General features: G+C 39.7%; 1 protein-coding gene and 1 pseudogene across 3 annotated transcripts in view; both read right to left on the bottom strand.

Annotated features, from left to right (window-relative positions):
* The window catches only part of CASD1 (CAS1 domain containing 1), a 41,559-nt gene that overhangs the window by 12,088 nt on the left and 8,512 nt on the right, over positions 1 to 20,959 (bottom strand). For 2 of the 3 annotated variants that reach the window (XR_009247279.1, XM_058678232.1), the window contains exons 2-10: positions 20,724 to 20,820; positions 20,077 to 20,197; positions 12,232 to 12,276; positions 10,966 to 11,028; positions 6,662 to 6,706; positions 6,121 to 6,244; positions 4,488 to 4,702; positions 1,775 to 2,197; positions 787 to 876 (exon numbers count right to left, since the gene is read on the bottom strand). Coding sequence is in view for 2 of the 3 variants with exons in the window: in XM_058678232.1 (XP_058534215.1) it covers positions 787 to 876; positions 1,775 to 2,197; positions 4,488 to 4,702; positions 6,121 to 6,244; positions 6,662 to 6,706; positions 10,966 to 11,028; positions 12,232 to 12,276; positions 20,077 to 20,197; positions 20,724 to 20,820 (1,223 nt within the window). In the remaining variant the exon portion in view is untranslated. Of the gene's footprint in view, positions 1 to 786; positions 877 to 1,774; positions 2,198 to 4,487; positions 4,703 to 6,120; positions 6,280 to 6,661; positions 6,707 to 10,965; positions 11,032 to 12,231; positions 12,277 to 20,076; positions 20,198 to 20,723; positions 20,821 to 20,959 lie in introns of those variants that run through there. The other variant, XM_058678233.1, reaches the window with a different exon arrangement.
* LOC131482812 (U2 spliceosomal RNA) lies at positions 8,336 to 8,406 on the bottom strand (annotated as a pseudogene).

Genomic DNA, 20,959 nt, shown 5'->3' with positions numbered 1-20,959 from the left:
TGGTTCACTCCCCAGAGGGCTACAATGACCAGAGCTGAGCTGAGGTGATCCAAAGCCAGGAGCCAGGAACTTCTTCCAAGTCTCCAATGTGGATGGAGGGTCCGAAGGCTGGGCCGTGCTCCACTGCTTTTCCAGACCACAAGCAGGAGCTTGCTTGGAAAGTGGGGCAGCCAGTATATAAACCCATGCCCATATGGGATCCTGGCACTTGCAAGGGGAGGATTTAGCCATCGAGCCATGGCACAGGCCCTGTCACTGTGACTTCTAAATTAATTGATTAATTATTGAAACATGGTCAGGGGGCCAGCACTGTGGCATAGCGGGTAAAGCAAGTGCCTATGATGCCGGTATCCATACGGGTGCTGTCCATTACTGTCCCCGGGGCATGGGGGTCCCCAAGACTGACAAGTTCCTGTGTCTGCATTCTCTGGGACAGAGTTTTAATGTTCCCTATTTATTTAAAATGTGTAAATAATTATAATGAAGGGGAGAACATAAAATAATACCAATCTAATTTGATTTGTATGGTAATTTGTTTAAAATCCTTTGTAATTAAGCCATTTCTATTACATTAAAATTGTCGTCAAGCAAGTATAAACTATTGTTCCACCTTTTCAAGACAAATAATTTTGCTTTTAAAATTGAAGAGTTAAGACAATAAAAAGTCAGAGAAGTTACACATGAGCAAAGAAAGAAGGGTCTCTAAGTAAGAAAACACAAAGGGATGTCCTTAGGAGCACTGAAGTGACATCATCTCCTACACTTTGCACATTCGGTCCCACTTACGGTGCTCGCTCCCGAGATGTGGTAGATCAAGATCACCAGCTGCATCCAGCCTTTCCACTCATCTGTCTGCTCTCTGTTTAACACTTTAGTCTGTGCGGAGAAACCAACATCGAGCTTAAAATTCATTCTAAAATAATTTTAAAACAGTGTATATTAGGTACATTGAATTTTCTTATAGGATACAAAGCTAATGTTTCTTTCTAAAGAACATTTTTATTATGGGCAGCCAAAAATAATATTTCTTTTGAAAAGCTATAACAAAAAGCTTAAAAATTCAATATGAATTTGTAAAATAAGTATGACCTAAGATATTTTGAATAGATAATCTTTATTTTTTTATATTACATGACATTTGAACTACCACATATGTCTACTAATCTAAAAATTCTATAATTTTCTTTGGAAATTTGGAATTTTAGAATTAAGAAAATCTTTTAGTTCTCTTACACCTTACTGTAAGGAAAAGTTCTAGTCTTATAGTCTTCATTAATTCAAATAAATTCTATCTTGTAAACAAATCTCACACACATTCTGAGTAATGAAAGCAATCACAAAACAGAAAAGTCTGAATCCTTCCAGCAGCCATATCATTATGTCAGTTCTCGTTCGTGTACGAATGTTTAACCTACATTTACATAGATAGAAAGTATCTTTGCGCATGGAGGGACTTGTTAATAGATATTTGTTTACTTTATGAAAGAGACCAGAGCTTGTACATGATTACAAAATCAGGGGTGCCCCCACCGCCTCCTCTCCTCAACAGGCAAGGTGATGCCAAGCACGGCAGTTTTTTCACAGGTCTGATTTTTCAACTTTTCAACAATCTTCATGTGACTCTTCCCTCCAAACTGTTCCAAAGAGGCAGGGACCTGCTAAACGAGTGTAGCTGCAATGGCTTCATGCTCATCTAAATCCACGCTCAGAATTCTGGCACAGAATTTATAATAAAAAGGAAAACACAAAGTAAAAAGAACATGATTACCCTTACCTCTCTAGTATTTTCATTGTAAAATACTCCCAAAACCAAGATGTAGATGATTGGAATAAAGAAGGATGAATGTGTGTAAAACTTGTTTTCCTTCATGAACAGGTCTGCACGGTCACACATGTAGAAATAAGCCATGATCAGGCCGAGCTTGCAGAGGGACTGCAAGAGTGTTTCTAATGCACACGTGGGGGTACTGACTACGTTTTTCTTTTCCTCTCCACTTTCCAAATCAGTACATGGTTTATTCTTCCGGTGAGCATTACGATGAACTATATAAAAAATTAAATATCCAATAATAGACACAGTGAAAAAACAAGCAGCCAACTTCTGGATGAGAGTGAGAGGCGGCCGTGGTTGACAACAGGAGCCGTCTATAGGTTTCAGAATCTTGTTGCAGTACACATTCATGAGAATCATTGCACTCTGTGAACAAATCGAGTTACGTGGTTAATTATCCTGTCAGTCAGAGATTCTGCATTAGGTTATCTTCCATGAATACTGCTGACTTTTCGGCACTAAAACCAAAATGCTTTCCTACTTTTTGCTATCACTTTTTGATTATACGTGCAAACAAATAACAGCATTTCTTCAGTCTGTAATAACTAGCTCATGGTGTTTCAAACTTCTGAGACTTTGGTCCACAATAAAACAATAATTTTATGGTGACCCAGCACACATGTACAATAAACAGTTGCCCTCATTCATGGCCTGGAATGCATCCTAGCATTCTATTAAATAAAAAGCACAAAAACCATTTTTCTGCTTGCTAATGAGTTATGATCTTCACTTTTAAAAAACACAACAAAAAAACCCAAAAAACTAGAGTTTTAATAAAAACTATTAATTCTTAGCTCAAGATAGTTGCTCTGCCTTTCATTTCATTTATAATTAATTTAGAATTCTATGTACCTTTTCTTTTTAAAAAAATCTACTTTTTTGCAAGGCAATTAGAGTGAGAGACAGATCTTCCTCTTACTTGCTCATTGGGTTGGGCTGGACTGGGCAGGGCTGGGCTGGGCTGGGCAGGGCTGGGCTGGGCTGGGCTGGGCAGGGCTGGGCTGGGCAGGGCTGGGCTGGGCTGGGCTGGGCTGGGCAGGGCTGGGCAGGGCTGGGCAGGGCTGGGCTGGGCTGGGCAGGGCTGGGCTGGGCAGGGCTGGGCAGGGCTGGGCAGGGCTGGGCTGGGCAGGGCAGGGCTGGGCAGGGCTGGGCAGGGCTGGGCAGGGCTGGGCAGGGCAGGGCTGGGCTGGGCTGGGCTGAACCCAGGAGCCTGGAACTCCAGCTAGGTCTCCTACATGGATGCAGGGCTTCACTGCTTTCATAAACACATTAGCAGGTAGCTGGATCAGAAGCGAAGCAGCCAGGATTTGAAATGGGACACATAAGGGATGTCAGGGTTTTGGTAAAGGCTTACTTAACCTGCTATACCACAACCTGTCACAGAATACTATGTTCTATGTTCTAATGTTAAATAAAATCTTTCAAATGTTTGAGTACAATGAAATTATTCTGGGCAAGTTGTTAAGATTTTGTCTAGTTGAAGGTGCAGCCAAACTCTAATTGCATAAAATGTTATAGTTTAGACAGCTGTTGGACTCTAGATGATGATATTATTCAAGCCTAAGCATTCAAAACACTCAAAGGTCAGAAATTCCAACTTTTAGCCCCGGAGACTTCAGGAAATGCTATGGTTGACAATCCTGAAGATACTAGCCTAGAAATTTCATCACAAAGTTAAATGCCTTCTAAGCTGGAAGCACAGAAGCTCCTTAATGTATATGGAGAACTACAGGTAAATGTAAAAATATGGAACCACTGACTATCAGTTACTCAAAGGCCTTCGTGACCTTCAAAAGTTAATATCTGTTTAATAAGAAAAAATTGCAATCTGTTAACTACATTGTACTACATGTAAATCTCTTAGCAGCTCCTGATTCGGATTTGCTCAGTATCCAACCTATCCCTTAGATAATGATTAGGTTCTATGAGCTATAAGGAAAAACAAAATTTCTTTTATACACTAAGAGAATGTGCTCTTGGGCTTGGCGTGGTCTAGTGGCTAAAGTCCTCACGTTGCATGTGATGGGATCCCATATGGGTACCAGTTCATGTACAGATGGCCCCATTTCCCATCCAGCTCCCTGCTTGTGACCTGGGAAGGCAGTGGAGGATGGCCCAAAGCCTTGGGACCCTGTACCCACGTGGGAGACCAGGAAGAAGCTGCTGGCTCCTGGCTTCGGATTGGGTGAGTTCCGGCCATTGTGACCACTTGGGGATTGAATCATTGGATGGAAGATCTTCTTCTGTCTCTCCTCTTCTCTGTATATCTGACTTTCCAATAAAAATAAACAAATCTTTTTAAAAAAAGTGCCCTTCACTGAAGCTTACTCATGCAAGCTTAAGCTGCAATATAAAAACATAGAGCAGTTTTCAAATATGAGAGTTCTGAGACTTGAAAGCCTCTTAGAAGAAAAATTAAGTTATTAGCACTCAATAGATGAAGTTCCTTTTCTCTCAATTCATAACTTCTTTCTTATATTACAGAAAACTCTCACTCCCTGTATCTTCAGCTAGGTAACAGAAAACAAAATTATTTGCAGACGCACATCTACATAGCATAAAGGATAACGAGGATAGCAATCAGTGATGGTGAATTGCTCTACAGTTGCTTGAGCCACGTGGCAGTCTGCTCCTATGGACAAACAGGAGTTCTTACAGTTTCTCGGCTTGATTCAGGAAGATGCAGGCCATCCAAAGAGTCCATGATGGTTTCTTGAGCAATTAGCTTGGAAACACTGAACATCTTAACGTTGGATTTGGAATTTCTGGTGCTACTATTTAAAATACTGACTGCTGCTTCGTTGTAGGCATCTATCTTCTCATTCGTGATCATTTTCCTATTTTCACTTAGCAGAACTTCATAGACGGGATCTACATGCAAAACACATTTTTTTAAAGTGGAAGAAACTGTGATCTTACAAGTCAGTTGATCTGCATTTCATATTTTGTTCTGAAAGTCCAAAGAAAAAAGGGGCCCCATCATTCATTTTTACCTAAAACTGGCCAAAGTTTGCAATCTTTCCTATTCTAAATCCAGCTTCTGAGTAAATCAACACTGTCTTCCAATGTAAAGAATGTTATCTCTTCTCTACGTACACAGTTTTGGGGAGATAGTTTTATGTTCCAGTGCACCCGAAGAATTTAAAAACTTTGGATGCTGGGTTATATTGGGAAACAAGAAATTTAAAATGGAACATGAAATTTTGCCTAATAAAAATTCTGTATCAGGCAGTTTCATTTTTTTTCCAGCACTGCTGAATTCCATATACTTTGTTCACACAACCAGAAGGCAATATATTCTGTTAAATTTTAACAGGGAGAAAGGAGGGGAGGAAAGAGAAACTTCCCAACTGTTGCTTCACTCCTCAAAAGCTACAACAGCCAGGACCGCTGCAGGCCCGGGTGAGTAGCCAGACCTGGGAATTTGATTTGATCTTCCATATGAGTTGGGGGAAACAAACTACTGTCTCCTGGGGTGTGCCTTGTTTGCAGGAAGCTGGAATACAAAGTGGAATACAAAGTGGATTGAACCCAGGTATTCCCCTTTGGGATACAGGCATCCCAAGCAGCTTCTTCAGCTGTGTGGCAAATGGCATTCCCCAGGTGATAAAGGTATTTGAAAATCAAGAGGTCTATTCTCTTAGGACTTACTCTAAATAATTTAATTTTTCTCCCTTTAATAAGAGAAAGGTTAACAACTTACAAGTAAACTAGGGATTGTGGAGCATATTATTATCACCCTGTCTAAATGCATCCAACTTGACTTAAGAGTTTCTAACAAACAACTTGAACTGCTAAAATATCTATGGCATCTCAATTTGTGTAAGGCATGAAATAATGGACATTCAATAAATTCCTGAAATGAGGTGACTTAATATCTACTTTCTCTTAAAGAGTTCACTATCAAGTAAAAATCAGGGAGTGCAACTTTCAAAACATTCTAGAAATTTAAAAGTATTTTTACTTCCCAATGATTCAATGTCATGAAACAGACTTACTTTTTCTGTTTTCTGGATACAACAAATATGCTTGATGAGCAACAAAGCACCGAGTGAACACATCTTTGCTATATCCCAGAGCGCACTGCCTGCTGAAGCTCCTTGGTAGGTAATTTTTACTCAAGAAATTTGTTCTTTACATTAAAAGAATGGAACTAGTTTCTTCTAATCTCATAAACCTACAAACTTTATCTGTTAAAGCAATACTTTTACTTCTTAAAACAGGAGAGAACAACCAAAAATGCCTTAAAATATATACAAAATGACACTTTTGCATTATTCATTCCTTACCTTGTAAGACCCAATAAACATCACTAGTTTTCGCCAGTTTCTCTAGCAGTGGTGCTATGGAGCTGATGTTCACCTTATACTGTGAAAGCGCTTCACTGCTCCCATTGTGAATCTTGATGGACCACTGAGAAGATGTGAACATTAAGCTCTAATTTGGTACTGATCAGAGAAAAATTAAAATATGATTTACCTATAATAAGGATCATTATTTTAAGATAATTCCAAATTTTACTCAATATTGGAATAAAATATGTTCAAATTATTCCATAAAATATATGCAGCAGTTAGATAAAGCTCTAATAAAATCAGACTTTCAATGTATAACACTCGTGAGGCATACAGTTTTAGATGTAGTACTGATACTTAGCATAAAATGCACTCAACTCGTTCAGATCTTCTTATTAAAATTCATCAATGTGATTTTATAACCGAAGTAGGAATTAAAACATAAGTACATTTAAACATTTAACTTAAACTAGCATTTTCTCAGCTTGTCCTTAAGTGTGACATAAACATCATAAGAATCCAGGTAATAACTTACTGTGGCAGCTCCTGCTACAATCACGTGGGGCTTTGCAATGGGATCCTAAAGGAAGAGACATCTTTAGAACCGTGTTACAGCCAGTTCAAGGAACAATACAAATACTATCATTTTCTACCTTACAATTTAACTCTGACTTCTAATTGTAATTTAAGTTTTTAGAAATTCTCTTTACACTTCTTACAACAAGATAAATAAAATATTCATATCTGAAATCCATGGCTATGTGGTTATACAGAATGGCATAATGTTGACATGACTATCTCTCTGCTATTCTTTTAAAAAAAAAAAACTACTGAAGTCTAAGGTGAATCATGTGGAACTCTGGGGAAATCAATTGCCGACAGTAAAATGCCAATGTGCTCTATGAGCCTAGTAGAAAGTACCCACGGATGCTTACAGGGTACACAGTGAGCCATGGTGAGTAAAACACAAGGCCAGTGCACACAAGAAACAATCTTACAGGAAAGCTGAATTCAATGTGATTTAACAAACTAAAAATTATTACAATCCATATGTGAGGGGCTAGCGCCATGGCTCAATGGACTAATCCTCTACCTGCAAGTGTCAGCATCCCATAAGGGCACTGCATCCTGTCCCGGATGCTCTGCTTCCAGTTCAGCTCTCTGACCTGAGGCCTAGAAAAGCAGCAGCAGATGGCCCAAGTCCTTGGGAGCCTGCTCTCATTAGAGAGACCTGGAAGAAGCTCCTGACTTTGGATCAGTTCAGCTCTGGCCATTGCAGCCATTTGGGGAGTGAGCCAGTGGATGCAAGATCTTTCTCTGACTCCTTCTTTTATAAATATGCCTTTCTAATCAAAATAAATAATCTTTTAAAAAGTGCACTAAGAACAAATGAGGAGATATTATACATATCTTTTTAAACGAGGACAGGACTCAGAACCATTCTAACAGGAGAAGCCTGGCAGGGACAGAGTTGGAACTAGAGGGTTTGTTTGATGAGTTCACTGCACTCTGCACCACATCAAAGACCTGGTAGTACCATCATGTGTATGAGAAACAATTAAAAAGCAAGACATTGAATAAGAAACAAACCTGACTCCTAATTTCTAAAGAAGCCTCCTTTCTATCTAATTATAAAGGTAACGTATGCCCAGTGTAAACTTCTCTGAAAACAAACAATGCTTAAGTCCCTGACCCTGAGCCCGCAAGGACATCCCCATTCCAGTGTGGCAGGCTTCATCCAATTCCCTATTCCCCTAGTGGCCTCCTTTCTCATCCTCACAGTGGGAATCCAATCTTACAGTCCTTATGCAGGTCCCTCTCAGTCTCCTTTTCTTCAAGCTGACCAGAGAAAGACGAACTCACCCAACAGCTGCTCTTGTCCTGCTTCCCTAATCTGACATTGCCATTTAGAGACACCCCCGCCTCACTTCTGATCAAAGAGTAAGGAGGATGCACCCCTATGCACTCAGAGCTTAACCCTTACTCTGTCTAAAGTCCCTTTCTATAACCCATTAGTTAGCCTCTATCCCTGCAACACAAGCAGCCAGGAGTTAAGACCCATGACTTAGCATCCCCAACAGTATCAACCTCCTGAGCAATGAAGCACAAATTAACCCCCCAAGTTACCAATCTTTTCAACTATGACCCGCAAGTTACTCAACTCCCTCCAGTGTCAATCTCATTTCCCTCCTGCACTCTCCTCCAAGCTGAGTATTCAATCCCCTATAAACATAACTTCAGATACTACACTTGATCTTAGCCAAAAGGCCGAGAAGCGATAAACATAACTTCAGGAATGGTCCTCCAGCCCTGTCCTCGTCTTCCACCTCACATTCTTAACCAACATACTACTTGAAACAGTTGTCTGCCCCCACTATGCCAGTTTCTTTATCTTTCATGCATGCATCAATTTGTCATATTTGGAACCCAACTATATTCCTAATATTGAGCACAAAGCTAGTCATAATATATAAATAACAAAAAATGTAAGTCTTCGTATTTTTCAGGATCTAGCAACCTAATATGGAAATACTTTTAAAAATACATATAATGGATGTTCAATACAAAAAAAAAACTATGCCGTTTAAAATTTTTTGTACCCAGATAAAATTTTCAATTCTCTTTTCCCATGAATTGTCTGAAATCCTCTTGCATATACATACATATTTTCACAAATATTTGCCTTGAATGAATGAAAATCACCAATTAATCTCTACGTAATCTCAGATGATTACACAGCAATCCATGCAAATATACTGATTTTCCCGTTCCCCCCACAATTAAAGGGAGTTTCACAACAGAAATTAAGACTCCAAAAACAGTCTATTATTAGAATTGCAAATCTGAAGATACAACGCATCCCCAGGTCAGTGGTAACTTACAGGGTCTGCGTGATCTTGCAGGACTTACACCGAATTGATGTTTAACCATGAATCCGTATTCCATCACAGGATATTCTTTCAAGTACAGCCATATGAAACATAACATATCTTCAAATCACTGGCTAAATCACATACAACATTGCTACCTACTTTTGGATATTTAGAAGCTTATCATCAACAAAAGCAAAATAAACTAAGTATGGAACCCAATTTATAAAAGAGCCAAATTCTAGAAGCTGTCTCTTCAAGTCTGAATTTTTTGAAGACCTGGATGGATACATTTTCTCCAATAAATAAAGTTAGAAATACTGCATAAATTCTCCCATGACGTTGAGCTGGGCTTCAATGCCCATCGACATGTGCAAGAGCTAAATGGGATGTGGGACAGACTGGACAAGCCTGCGGTACATACTGGCAAGCATGGGAACCAGGGTAGGGGGCAGAACTGGTGGGGGTTATTGGGAGTCGCCCCAACTAGGCTGCAGCTCCGACCGGTTTGGTGAGGACCGAGTATGAAGTGGGCAGGATCGAGCTGGACTACAACATCCGCTGGTTCACGAGGAAGACAGGGCTGGAAACAGAACGAACCCAGCAATCCCAAAGACCAGCATGTGCATAAACTGATTGGTGTGATGGACGGTGTCGGACTCTGTACTAGCAAACTCGCGCAAGAATCAGGCCTGGGATCATCTCAGATGAAGTTTCTTTGGAGATCCCTCCAACTGAACTGCTGATCTTAGAACCCCAACCATGAAGAGACTGTCAGCCAGTGGACTCTGAATAGGGTTCATTGCGATTGGAACTGAGAGATTGGCAGCAATCCAGAACTGATGAACTAACAAAACTGTATGAGCAGGACCCTCAGAGCGCGCCTCCCATTGGGGCTCTGGGATGGGTGGGAGGTTGGGTGGGGCTTTTCCCTTTGTTTTTTCCCCTGACCTCAGATACAGGGAAAAATGATATTGATGTGGAAACAATGGTATCACCCACTTTCACCCTGTAGCCCTTGACCCTTTGTTCCCTAATCAACTAAATAAGATTAAAAAATAATAATAATAAATGATGTTACTATATATTTATCTGCTTATTCAATATATCTCCAAAAGAGAATAATACTTCTTTTATATCAAGAAATTAATTTATTTTAAGTGAATTGAATAATGCAATAGTAGCCATGTATTTAATACTTATATTTATTAAATACATCAAATGAAATTAATGTTTTTAAAAAATATTCTCCCATGACTGTACAAAAACCTTTTTATTGTATGATGTTGACCGCCGTACTAAACATATTCTGTAAAAAGATACAAAAGAAATGCTGATGTAGAATAGGCAATTAAGCAAAACAAGGTCAACAAAACTGAACATTGTTTCATCCTCTCAAATGCAAATGCCTCTGGGGAATAATTCAGGTTTAATTTAAAAAACCAAGAACTGTATGGAGACTACTGTACTGTAAAGTCTACTTGTGAGAATTTGTGGGTTTTCTGAGGCTAATAATATGCCTGCACTTACATCTGATTTATCTCTGCACAATATGAACTGAAACATAGTAGCTTTAGCTCTTCTGGCACAAATGTAATGATAAAACAAAAGGTCATGAAAACAAAAAGCTTCCTTAAGTACGTAGGCATGGTTTTGAAGGACAAAGAGAGGAAAAAAAAAACAAACAGTCTCAGGAGACTGTTCGAGAAACAGAAAATTGTAAAGTCTGGCATAAGCAAAATCTAGCTGAATGTCAGAATGGTGGTAACAGAGCTGAGCTATTGCGTCCACACCTTCTCTTCTGCATGAGGTGCTACAATCAGGCCAACCTAGCCGAGCCACCATCAAGAAGGCAGGCTGAAAGTACAGAGCAGGGGACCAGTAAGCAAAGGGAAGAAGAGCCATGGATGCACCTGGGTTTTGTTACTCAAAAGGGGAAAAAAAAAGGCCTACATTTGCAAGTACAGACCTCAGTCCACACTTTGATACACTGTTTCATAGAACCGTTAACTTCTGGATGCCACAGAAAATCCTAAAAGGGAAATGTCAGAAGAGAAGACAAAGTCAGACCTCTGAAGAGAAACATTCTCACATTCTCACACTAGCACCTGAAAGCCAAATCTCACTGGACATTTTCTTCTCCTGTCTGGGTTGGGGAGATTTCACAACAATTCTTTCTGTTCCTACATCTGCCCTTCTCTAATCTACTCTGCACTTATTTTTTTTCTGGCTAGAATCATGTCTGAAAAGTTTACAACTGGTCCTCCCACACTCTGTTTAGGTATCCAGTGACTTTTACTTACTCTAACAATAAAATTCAAAATCCTTAAAACTGCTAAGGGGAGGGGATCTGATCCGCACTGCCTTCCTGCAAGTTCCTCTTGCACTCTCTGAGCCCTGTAGGAACCAATCAGCTCCTGGAACGCCGCCTGCATTCCTGTGTCACCAGGACATTGTACCTATTGTTCTCTGCCCATGATATGTATCTACTCCCTTGGTCATCCTTGAGGCCACAGATGAACAGCACTTCCTGCAGAAAAAGCTTGCTAGTTCCTTGCTCTGAACACTCCTACTGCCCTTACGTTCCACTGCCGTTCTGAGGTAACTGGTGCTTGTGTGTAGGGAGCTAGGATGACCTGGAAGCACTGTTACATCAAGGATGCTTTGATTCCAACTGAGGTCACGTGCATTCTATTACAGTTAGTAATACTAAATGCATGGTTTCACATGACCACACAAGATTCTTTGTCTCTTGGATAAAAATTTACAACATCTGGCGCTGGTGTCTAGCCCAGCAGCCCAGATGCCAGTTAGACATCTGCACCGTTCTCCATCCTGGAGTGGCTGGGGTCAAGATCCCAGCTCTGGTGAATGTACATTCAAGTGAAGACTCAAGCACTGAGTGCTGGATGAGATTCCCCAACTGCTGCCTAGGGGTTAGCTCAGCTCTGGCCACTGCAGACATTTGTGGGGTGACCCAGGGGACGGGGGTGCACATGCTCTCTCCCTAACTTTCTAACAGATAAACATTTTTAAGAGATCTGAGAGCCCAAGTTTTCTATTTCATGGCACAAAGCCACTAACGCAATTATGTATTCCATTATCTTACTACCTATATCTGCTTTTCAAAGACTGCGATATATTTAGAATTCACAAAGCATTAGCTAATTTGCAAATAAGCCAGTGACTGTAGTTTCAATATTATAACATCCAACTTACTATCGCATGCACTTACCACTTTAACAGAAGAAATCTTGTCTTCAAATGGAATGTTCTCATGCTGCCATAAAAAAGGAGATAACAGACAATATTAATGCACTCTTACATGTAATTAAATTATTCTTCCTTATCTGCTTTTGCTAATTTATTTTGTGTAACTAATCTCAATTATCTATATATTCACCTGAAGGGAAACAAATATACATGGATTATTTAAACATATGTGACATCAGTTAAACTGTTCAACTGTGATTTCAACATTTAAGATATGATTCCAAGATAAAAATCTCAACTGCAAGCAAGTAGACACACGAACATGCCTAGATAAACTATCTTTTGGCCAAGCTTGCTGGGATTCTAATTCAGTCCTAGTTTCACCATCTCTGCAGACAGCTTGTCTTCCAGTTAGGCGGGCCTCATGATCAACCCTGTCTAATGCAACATGATAGATGTCATATTGGCACTTGGCAATGACCTAGTCCACACTGTGACCCTGAGGCATGACTGAGGAGGCTGAATGTTACAATGGCAATGACAACACTGGGCCATGGCAAGAATCCTGCCAGCAGGATCACCATGTGACCACAGCACAAAGCTTCTTGCCAGCCCACCTAGGACGTGACTGCTAAATGGGAAACTGACTTCTACTATGTTCAGACTGAGAGGTTTACTGCCACAGCAGTATCTGGTCCAGTGCCAGCAGTCCGCTGGCATAGGCCTCGGCAGGACAGAGAGGGCTGGAGGACCGTGGATTTCACTTTGAAGACACCACACAGTCCATCTGTAGGAAAATTTGCAACATGGAGACTACAGCTTCTTGAAACCATGTATTTCATGTAAAGAACAGAAGTCCTTTCAGGGTTGGAAGTCCTGGATGGCTAGAGGTAGGGATGACCCACACAAAGTTAATTCTCTTCCTAAAACCAAGGAAGAATGGTACAGTTGAACATTTACATTTATGTCTGTATGAAACATACTTTTCTTTTATCAACAGGTTAACTTTTTTTTCATTTCTATTGGTCCATCTCAAGCATCATTTCTAAAGGCAATCTCAGGATCATTAATTTTGTGAAACTTCAAGGTATGTTCTTATAAAGAATTTGGATCAACAAATATATCTGGGAAACATTGGGTCAAAGTCTCACAGGTGTTCCCCTCCCACTTCCTAAAGCCCAGATCTTTTTAAAAATTTGTCTTCAGAGAACTTACATGTCATAACCTTTCTTTGCATCCCTTTGTACAGTTCAGTTAATCCAACTCAACTGCTTCTTTCCTTTACTAAGTTAAAAAAAAATCTAATATGTACTTATTTGAAAGGTCGAGTTATAGGGCAGGCATTGTGTGTAGCAGGTAAAGCCAGCCATTATGGTGCTGGCATCCCATGTGGACACTGGCTTGAATCCCAGCTGCTTCAGTTCTGATCTAGCTCCCTGATAATGTACCTGGGAAAGCCTGGAAGATTGCCCACATGCTTAGGCTCTGCACTCGCATGGAGACCTGGAGGAAACTCCTTGCTTCAGACCAGTCCTGCTCCAGCCACCTAGGCCATTTGGGGGAATGACCAGGGTAAAGGATCTTTCTCTGTGTAACATGGCATTTCAAATAAGCAGATGAATTATTTTAAGAAAAAAAAAAAAGGTAGTGAGACATGAGAAATGAGCGCCCCCTGCAACAGCTGAGGCAGTTTAATCTAAAGCCAGATCGCTGGGTCTCCCACATGGGAGGCAGGTGCCTAAGAATTTGAGCCATCTTTTCCTGTCTTCCCGGATCATTACCAGAGAGCTGGATTAGAAGTGGAGTAGCCAGGACTAGAATGGGTACTCCTATGGAATGCCAATGTTGCAGGCAACAGCTTACTACACTGCACCATAATGCTGGTTCCCTCCTTGATAACTTTAACATTGCACCTGAAATATATAAAATGGTCACATACATAAATAGCCAAAGCACAGAGATTGAATAAATGCTTGTGAGTCCACAACAGAAATCAGACATTACCAACACACTGAACCACCTACGGTCCTCTCCCTGTCTTAATTCCCTGCTTCACCCAAAGGAAATCACTTACATAGTTCCACTTGGCATCTTTTTTATTATATAACTTCATCACATATATGCATTGTTAGATGTTATTCTGGTTGGTGTTGGTTTCCTCAACAACTTTTAATTTTAGAAATGTTCAAAATTGAAATGTGAACACCCAAAACCCTTTACTAATCAACATTTCTATATCCGTATCTCTCTTTCCCTCTCACTAAACACACATGTGCTCGGTTTTTCTCTCCGCTAAACTATGTAAAATAAATTGCAGACATTATGATGTTTTACCCTTAAATACTTAGGCATATATCTCCTAGGAACATGGACATTCTCAAAAGTAACTATAATACTACAATCCCATCCATGAAATGTAATATAAAATACTGCTTAATTATAGTTCATTTTCAAATTGTCCCAATTTCCCAATATTATCCTCTATAGCTCTTCTATTTTAACTTAGAATCAAATTAAAAATCAGGTTTTATATTTAATTGCCATGTCCCTGGCTTTTAAGAATGTGTATGTATCGAGCTGCCGATAAACATATCAAATATACACCTATTTCTAATAGTGTTTAGGTAGACAGATATGATACAGCAAATTAACAGCATTGACATCAGTAACTACCTGCTTGTAGATGTCTTGTAAAAGCTTCCTCCATAGTGCCATAAGCCATACAAACATCATGCTCATGATAATGTAGATTTGCTTATTTAACATCACTATTTGACAGAGTGACACACACATGAGAGAGACAGAGAGAGAAAGAGGAAGATGCCAGGAGCCTGGAATCCCATCAGAGCTGCCATGCAGGTATCAGGAACAAGTACTGGGCCATCGTCCACTGCCTCCCAGGACAAGAAGCGGAGGTGGGAACTGATCCCACACACTCCAATATGGAATGTGGACATTCCAAGTAACATTTAACCTACCATGCCACAATGCCTGTTTCACCAATTCCACTTTAAGAATGAACGCCTACCATCTCCTCAAATTTATAAATCATCTATTGATACACAGCCTCTCTACGTTCAACAGATGCCACATTTTTTGCCATTGACAAATTTACTTTCTGCCATTGACTAGCTATAAAAGGATATGTTATCTAAGGTCTTAATTCACAATTCTCTGAACACTAATGATGTTAAACATCTGTCAGACGTATCAGGACTTGTGTTTACACATCTGGGAGACAGGTGACCCTGCCTGCCTCTCCCCTCTTTTCCGTCTTTGGGGTGATCTTTGTTGTTAACTGGTTGTGCCTATCTTCTCTCCAACCGTAGCATGTCTTTTTCTCCTTAAGGAAACTTTCGCTGGATGCATACTCTTAAGGTATGTAAACATCTTTTATTTTTATGGTTAGTATGTTTGTTTCCTGTATTTTAAGACACACGTCCCTATTTTTAGCAAGTAAGATATTCTCTGGGCCAGTGTCATGGTGTAGTGAGTGAAGCCCCTGCCTGGGACGCTGGCATTTCATATGGGTACTAGTTTTTATGCCAGTTGCTACCTCTACTTCCAATCCAGCTCCCTGACAAGGGCCTGGAAAAAGCAGGAGGGGATAATTCAAGTGCCTGGATCCCTGCCATCCACATGGGAGACCCGGATGAGGCTCCTGGCCCGAGGCTTCAGCCTGCTTCAGCCCTGAGCACTGTAGCCACTTGGGGAGTGAACCAGCAGTTGGCACAACTCTCTCCCCTTTTTTCTCTGTAATTCTACCTTTCAAATAAATAAAAACAAAATTAAAAGAAACTGATTAACTTAAATTTTAAAATAAAAAATACATACTCCTAGAATTTTTTTCTAAAAGTTGACTGCCACATTTAAATCTAAACTCCTCTAGAAATGATTTTACTTAGTAGCGTGAGGTTGAGATTCAAATTAACTTTTTCCCACGTATGTAACTAATTGCTCCAGCAAATTCCTCAGCAATCTCGAATGGTATAAATCTTGGTGTATGTGTATGTTTATCGCAGAGCTCTAAATTCCATTTCATTAATTTATTTAAATACATTAACACCACATTGCCTAAATAAATCTTGAAACTGCGGAACAACTTCTTTCTACTTTGTTCTTCAGACTTGTCATGGTTTTTCCTGGTCCACTGCCTTTCTTCAGCATAAACTCTAGAATCAACTGCTCAAATTCCATGACATATCCTGTTAGAATTTTACTGGAATTACATGGAACCTAGAGAACAAATGATATCTTTATGAGGCCTCCCACGCAGGTGTATGGTATACATTTTCTACTTATTTATGTCCTTGTAAATTGTCTTTTGATAATGTTACCACTTTCTGCACAGTTTTCCACACTTGCTAAGTTTATTCCTTTAGAACACACCTGCTGCGTTGTTTTTATAGATGGTATGTTACAAAAATATTTTAACTCTATATTGCTGGCATATATATATATTTGCAATTAATTTTTAGCAGTTTATTGAAACATTACAATTAATATCTGTTCATGTTACAATTAGTAAATTTTCAATAGAATCTTTGGGATTTTGTATGTAGATAAGTGCATACTACAGATCCCTGACTCTTTTATTCTCTAATTATTACATTCTTAAAAATTGTCTTCCTTCAGCTGGAATATTTAATCACAATGTTGAATAAAAACATGAAATAGTGAACACTATTGTCTTTTCCTTCATTTTGATGTAAATATGTTTTTCATTTCATCGTTAAAAACATTTACTATAGATTTCTAGAATACTGATCAAATTAATTCAAATTACATTCAAATATAAAGTTGACCTACATAAAAGAATGAATACCGATGTGACACTGCTGTAACTTACTCAATAGCACAATCTATGATCAAAAAAAGACATGTATTCTCAATTTCAGAGTGTATTCTCTAAGTTGTTCAACTCTAAGTTTATAAACCAAGCATGTTAATAATTCACTCTGTGTTTGCTACTTTTACTTCCTTGTCCTATTATTACTGAGGGAACAATGAGCAATTCTCTAACTCCAGCTTCCCGTCCACGTGGTTCCCGGGACGTGGTCCCTGGGTTCCAGCTCCCCACCCAGGACGTGCAGCCTGTTCCCGCTTTGGGCCTGGCACAGCCTTTCCACCATCGGCCTCTGGGAAAGCGGATGGATGGACGCACTCCTTCTCACTTCACTTGTCGTTCTCTTGTGCCTTTCAGATAAACGGATTTCAAGGTACTATTGTACTGCACACTATTTTTCAATATTGTTATTGAGAAATATGCTCTCAAAGCTTTGTTTTATATGTATAAACTTCAGCTACTATCCTCTGCCCTCGGGATCATGAGCTGCCCATGGAGCTTCACTGCTTTCACCTCTGCCTTTTGTTTCCTTTTTGAACAGTGTCTTCCATTTCCTTACTGTCAAGCACATTTTAAAATCCAAGATCTAGTTGTTTAGAGCAGAAGCAACACAAAACATGATTCTCTACCAGACTTTTCAAGCTTTTAACACCCTAGCCTAAATTAAGACCATCTGAAATGGAAATATGATATTTAAGCCTGGTCAAATTCATCTGATTAGAGTTCCCACAGAACTTGTCCTGAGCCCTTGCACCCACGTGGGAGACATGGAGGAAGATGCCGGCTTCAGACTGCTGTAGCTGTTTGGGGAGTGAATCAGCAGACGAAGACCTCTCTCTGTCTTTTCTTTGGGTAACCCTATCTTTCAAACAAAAATAAAACAATTTTTTTATTATTTAAAAAAAAAGACTGGGATACATTATCTTTGTTTACTTCTCTTTAAGATGCATATGCATTTTATTTGCTTGCCATAAATGTATATTTGTAGAAAAACTGGAAAGCTAAGTGTTGTAACTAGCACTCAGAAAAAAAGTACCATTTTAGTATATATGTTTAGCTCTGGACTAAATCATTACAGCTTTTTTTAACTATCACCAACCCTATATTCCAATTTTCAGGAAGTCACATAATTCTAAATCCAGAAATAATTAAACTATCTATTTGTAATCAGAAAATTGTTTTTTGAATTTTCTAAACTTTAAATGGTGATCATTTCATGATTTTAAACTGTTCTTACTCTTTTGTATAAATTTGTGTGTATAAGTAAGATAGAAAATAACATTTGCAAATACCAAATACCGGACCAAGCTGCCGCTGCTGGGCTGCCATATTCTCACCAGCAACAGTCCACAGGTTTAAGATGGAGGTCGCTATCACTTGGTGCAGTTACTTAGCTGCAAAATCCTAATTTTTCCATCCCCTGCCACAGGGAGTTCACGTCGGCTAAGTCTAGGCAGATTTTCATCAAAAATTCATGAGCTGCTCCTCCTTCATATCTGAATTTTCTTGTAATGTTTTTCTGCCCTATCCATTGCTCACTCCCACTCATGTGTTGCCTGCAAACAAGGATCAGAAACCTTGATATTCCAGCTCCCTGGGAAAGCGCAGAAGATGGTCCAAGTGTTTGGGCCACTACACTCACACCAGAGACCTGAAAGAAGTTTCTGGCTCCTGGCTCCAGAAAAGCCTAGCTCCAGCCATTATGGCCACTTGGAGAGTGAACCAGCAGACAGCAGATGGAAGAGCTCTCTCTAACTCTGCCTCTCAAATAAAATCATCTTAAAACACAACCTGGATCTTACAAAAAAAAAATGTACAAACACAAATATGATGAGAGAATTCAACAAAAAGTAATTAACTAATTAATGCAGGAAAAGACATTAATTACAATTAGCTTTCGAAGAAAAACATACTTCTAAAACCATTACCTTTTTATCAAAGTAACAAAAACTTCCTGTCTTTACTGATTGCTTGGTACAGGAAAAGTCCAGAGAATTAGGCTCTGTCATACACTGATAACCAGCGCACAAACGAAAACAATTCGGTAACCTAATCAACAAATTGTTTAAAGGCTTTACATTCTTTTTTTTTTTTTAACATTAGATTTTTTTTTAAAGATTCATTTTATTTTTATTGAAAAGTCAGATATACAGAGAGGAGGAGAGACAGAGAGAAAGATCTTCCATCCAATGATTCACTCCCCAAGTGACTGCAATGGCCGGCGCTGCGTGGATCCGAAGCCAGGAGCCAGGAAATTCCTCCAGGTCTCCCATGCGGGTGCCGAGTCCCAAGGCTTTGGGCCGTCCTCAACTGCTTTCCCAGGCCACAAGCAGGGAGCTGGATGGGAAGTGGAGCTGCTGGGATTAGAACCAGCGCCCATATGGGATCCCGGGGCATTCAAGGCGAGGACTTTAGCCGCTAGGCCATGCCGCCGGGCCCGACATTCTTTAGCTTAGTATTTGCAGTGTAGAGATTCTATCCTAAGCATCTAAAAACAATGTTTACAACACAAAGAAATAATGGAGCTGTTCCTTTCCAATGCAAAAATTTTAGAAAATTACAAAAAGCTAGAATTGGGGCAGCTATATACAATTCCATTACGTCTACTCAGTGCCAGGGTGATATAACAATATGGTGAACTGATAACCAGGAGACAAATAAAGTAAGATAAATTTACACATGTTAGAAGCTTACAATGTTTACTTTTTTTTTTAAGAAACTGCAAAGTGTTAATGGGAACACAGAAAATATTTTCTCTATCTACTTACTGGCTTTTCATGGTAAGATTTATTATTCCTGAAAAGTAAAACTTTAAATAAATAAAAACCCTACCAGTACTTCTCTCCACTTGCTTTTCATATGTTCCCTATTTGAGCAAGTTATCCCTTTTCTCTGCAGTTCTTCTGAAATCAAAATAACCCTTCTCAGTCCTACTATTCATTAGGAGAGCTTCCTTCCCTCTACCATTCACCTGGTACCCTCTAAAACAACTCCTAAGAGCAGGCAAAACGGGACTTTTACCTTATTTCCTTCTTCTTTGAATTGCGGATTAATTATTTTTACGAAAGAATAAAACAATTGGCGAATCCTGGAATCTCCAATAAATGCAATATGTTTATCTACAAGGCAGTTCTTTGCTTCACTGAAATCAACAAAGAAACATTAATTAGGATAAGTAAAATCAATGTATTGGTCCTTCAAACATGTGGTTTGTGAACAAAGTTGGTTCTTATGCATATGGTCATGTGGCTTTAGAAAGAGGAGGCCAGGTTTGTTAAACCTACCAGGCCATGTAGCCATTATTAACTGTTAACTACCCATCCACGAGTGTTGATGATGCACCTGACTGTGCTAAGTGCTTTATATCCATCTCTTCAGAACCACTGTACCAGGTAAGTACCCGAGCCTCCTAGCAAGCACCGTTTCTCCAGGGCTTCTGCCTGGGCTCTGGCAACCTCGTTCTCATTCTACTCCTCCTTCTGAGGCTTGAGGGCAGGATGCACGCCCCACCCCGTGGATGAGCTCCGCCCACCCTGGGTCAGCAGGTGTCTACCACCAAATAAAGACAAAAAGTATAATGTGCTCTGTTTCCTTCACCAACCCCTCTCCAGCAGACATTATGATCCATTCTGAAAAGAAACATAAACGACAAAATGTGCAAACTTTACCTGATTTTGTATTTGTGCATCATACAGCTGTGTGGTTGCCAAACTTTCTCTCCAAGAAATCTGCCACTTGAGAGAAGGTATTCACAGGAGTCATTGCCTGTCACAATGAAACACAGACAGCACACCGCTGCAGGCCTCACCAGACCTTCCTCATTCACAAGCGGCACGGGCAATAGCAACACGTCCAGCACCGCACGAGGACACGTTGGTCAACAACACTCTGCATATACAACAGG

Source organism: Ochotona princeps, chromosome 20, assembly GCF_030435755.1.
Source record: "Ochotona princeps isolate mOchPri1 chromosome 20, mOchPri1.hap1, whole genome shotgun sequence".
Classification (NCBI taxonomy): domain Eukaryota; kingdom Metazoa; phylum Chordata; class Mammalia; order Lagomorpha; family Ochotonidae; genus Ochotona; species Ochotona princeps.
This window is presented reverse-complemented; position numbering and strand designations above follow the sequence as displayed.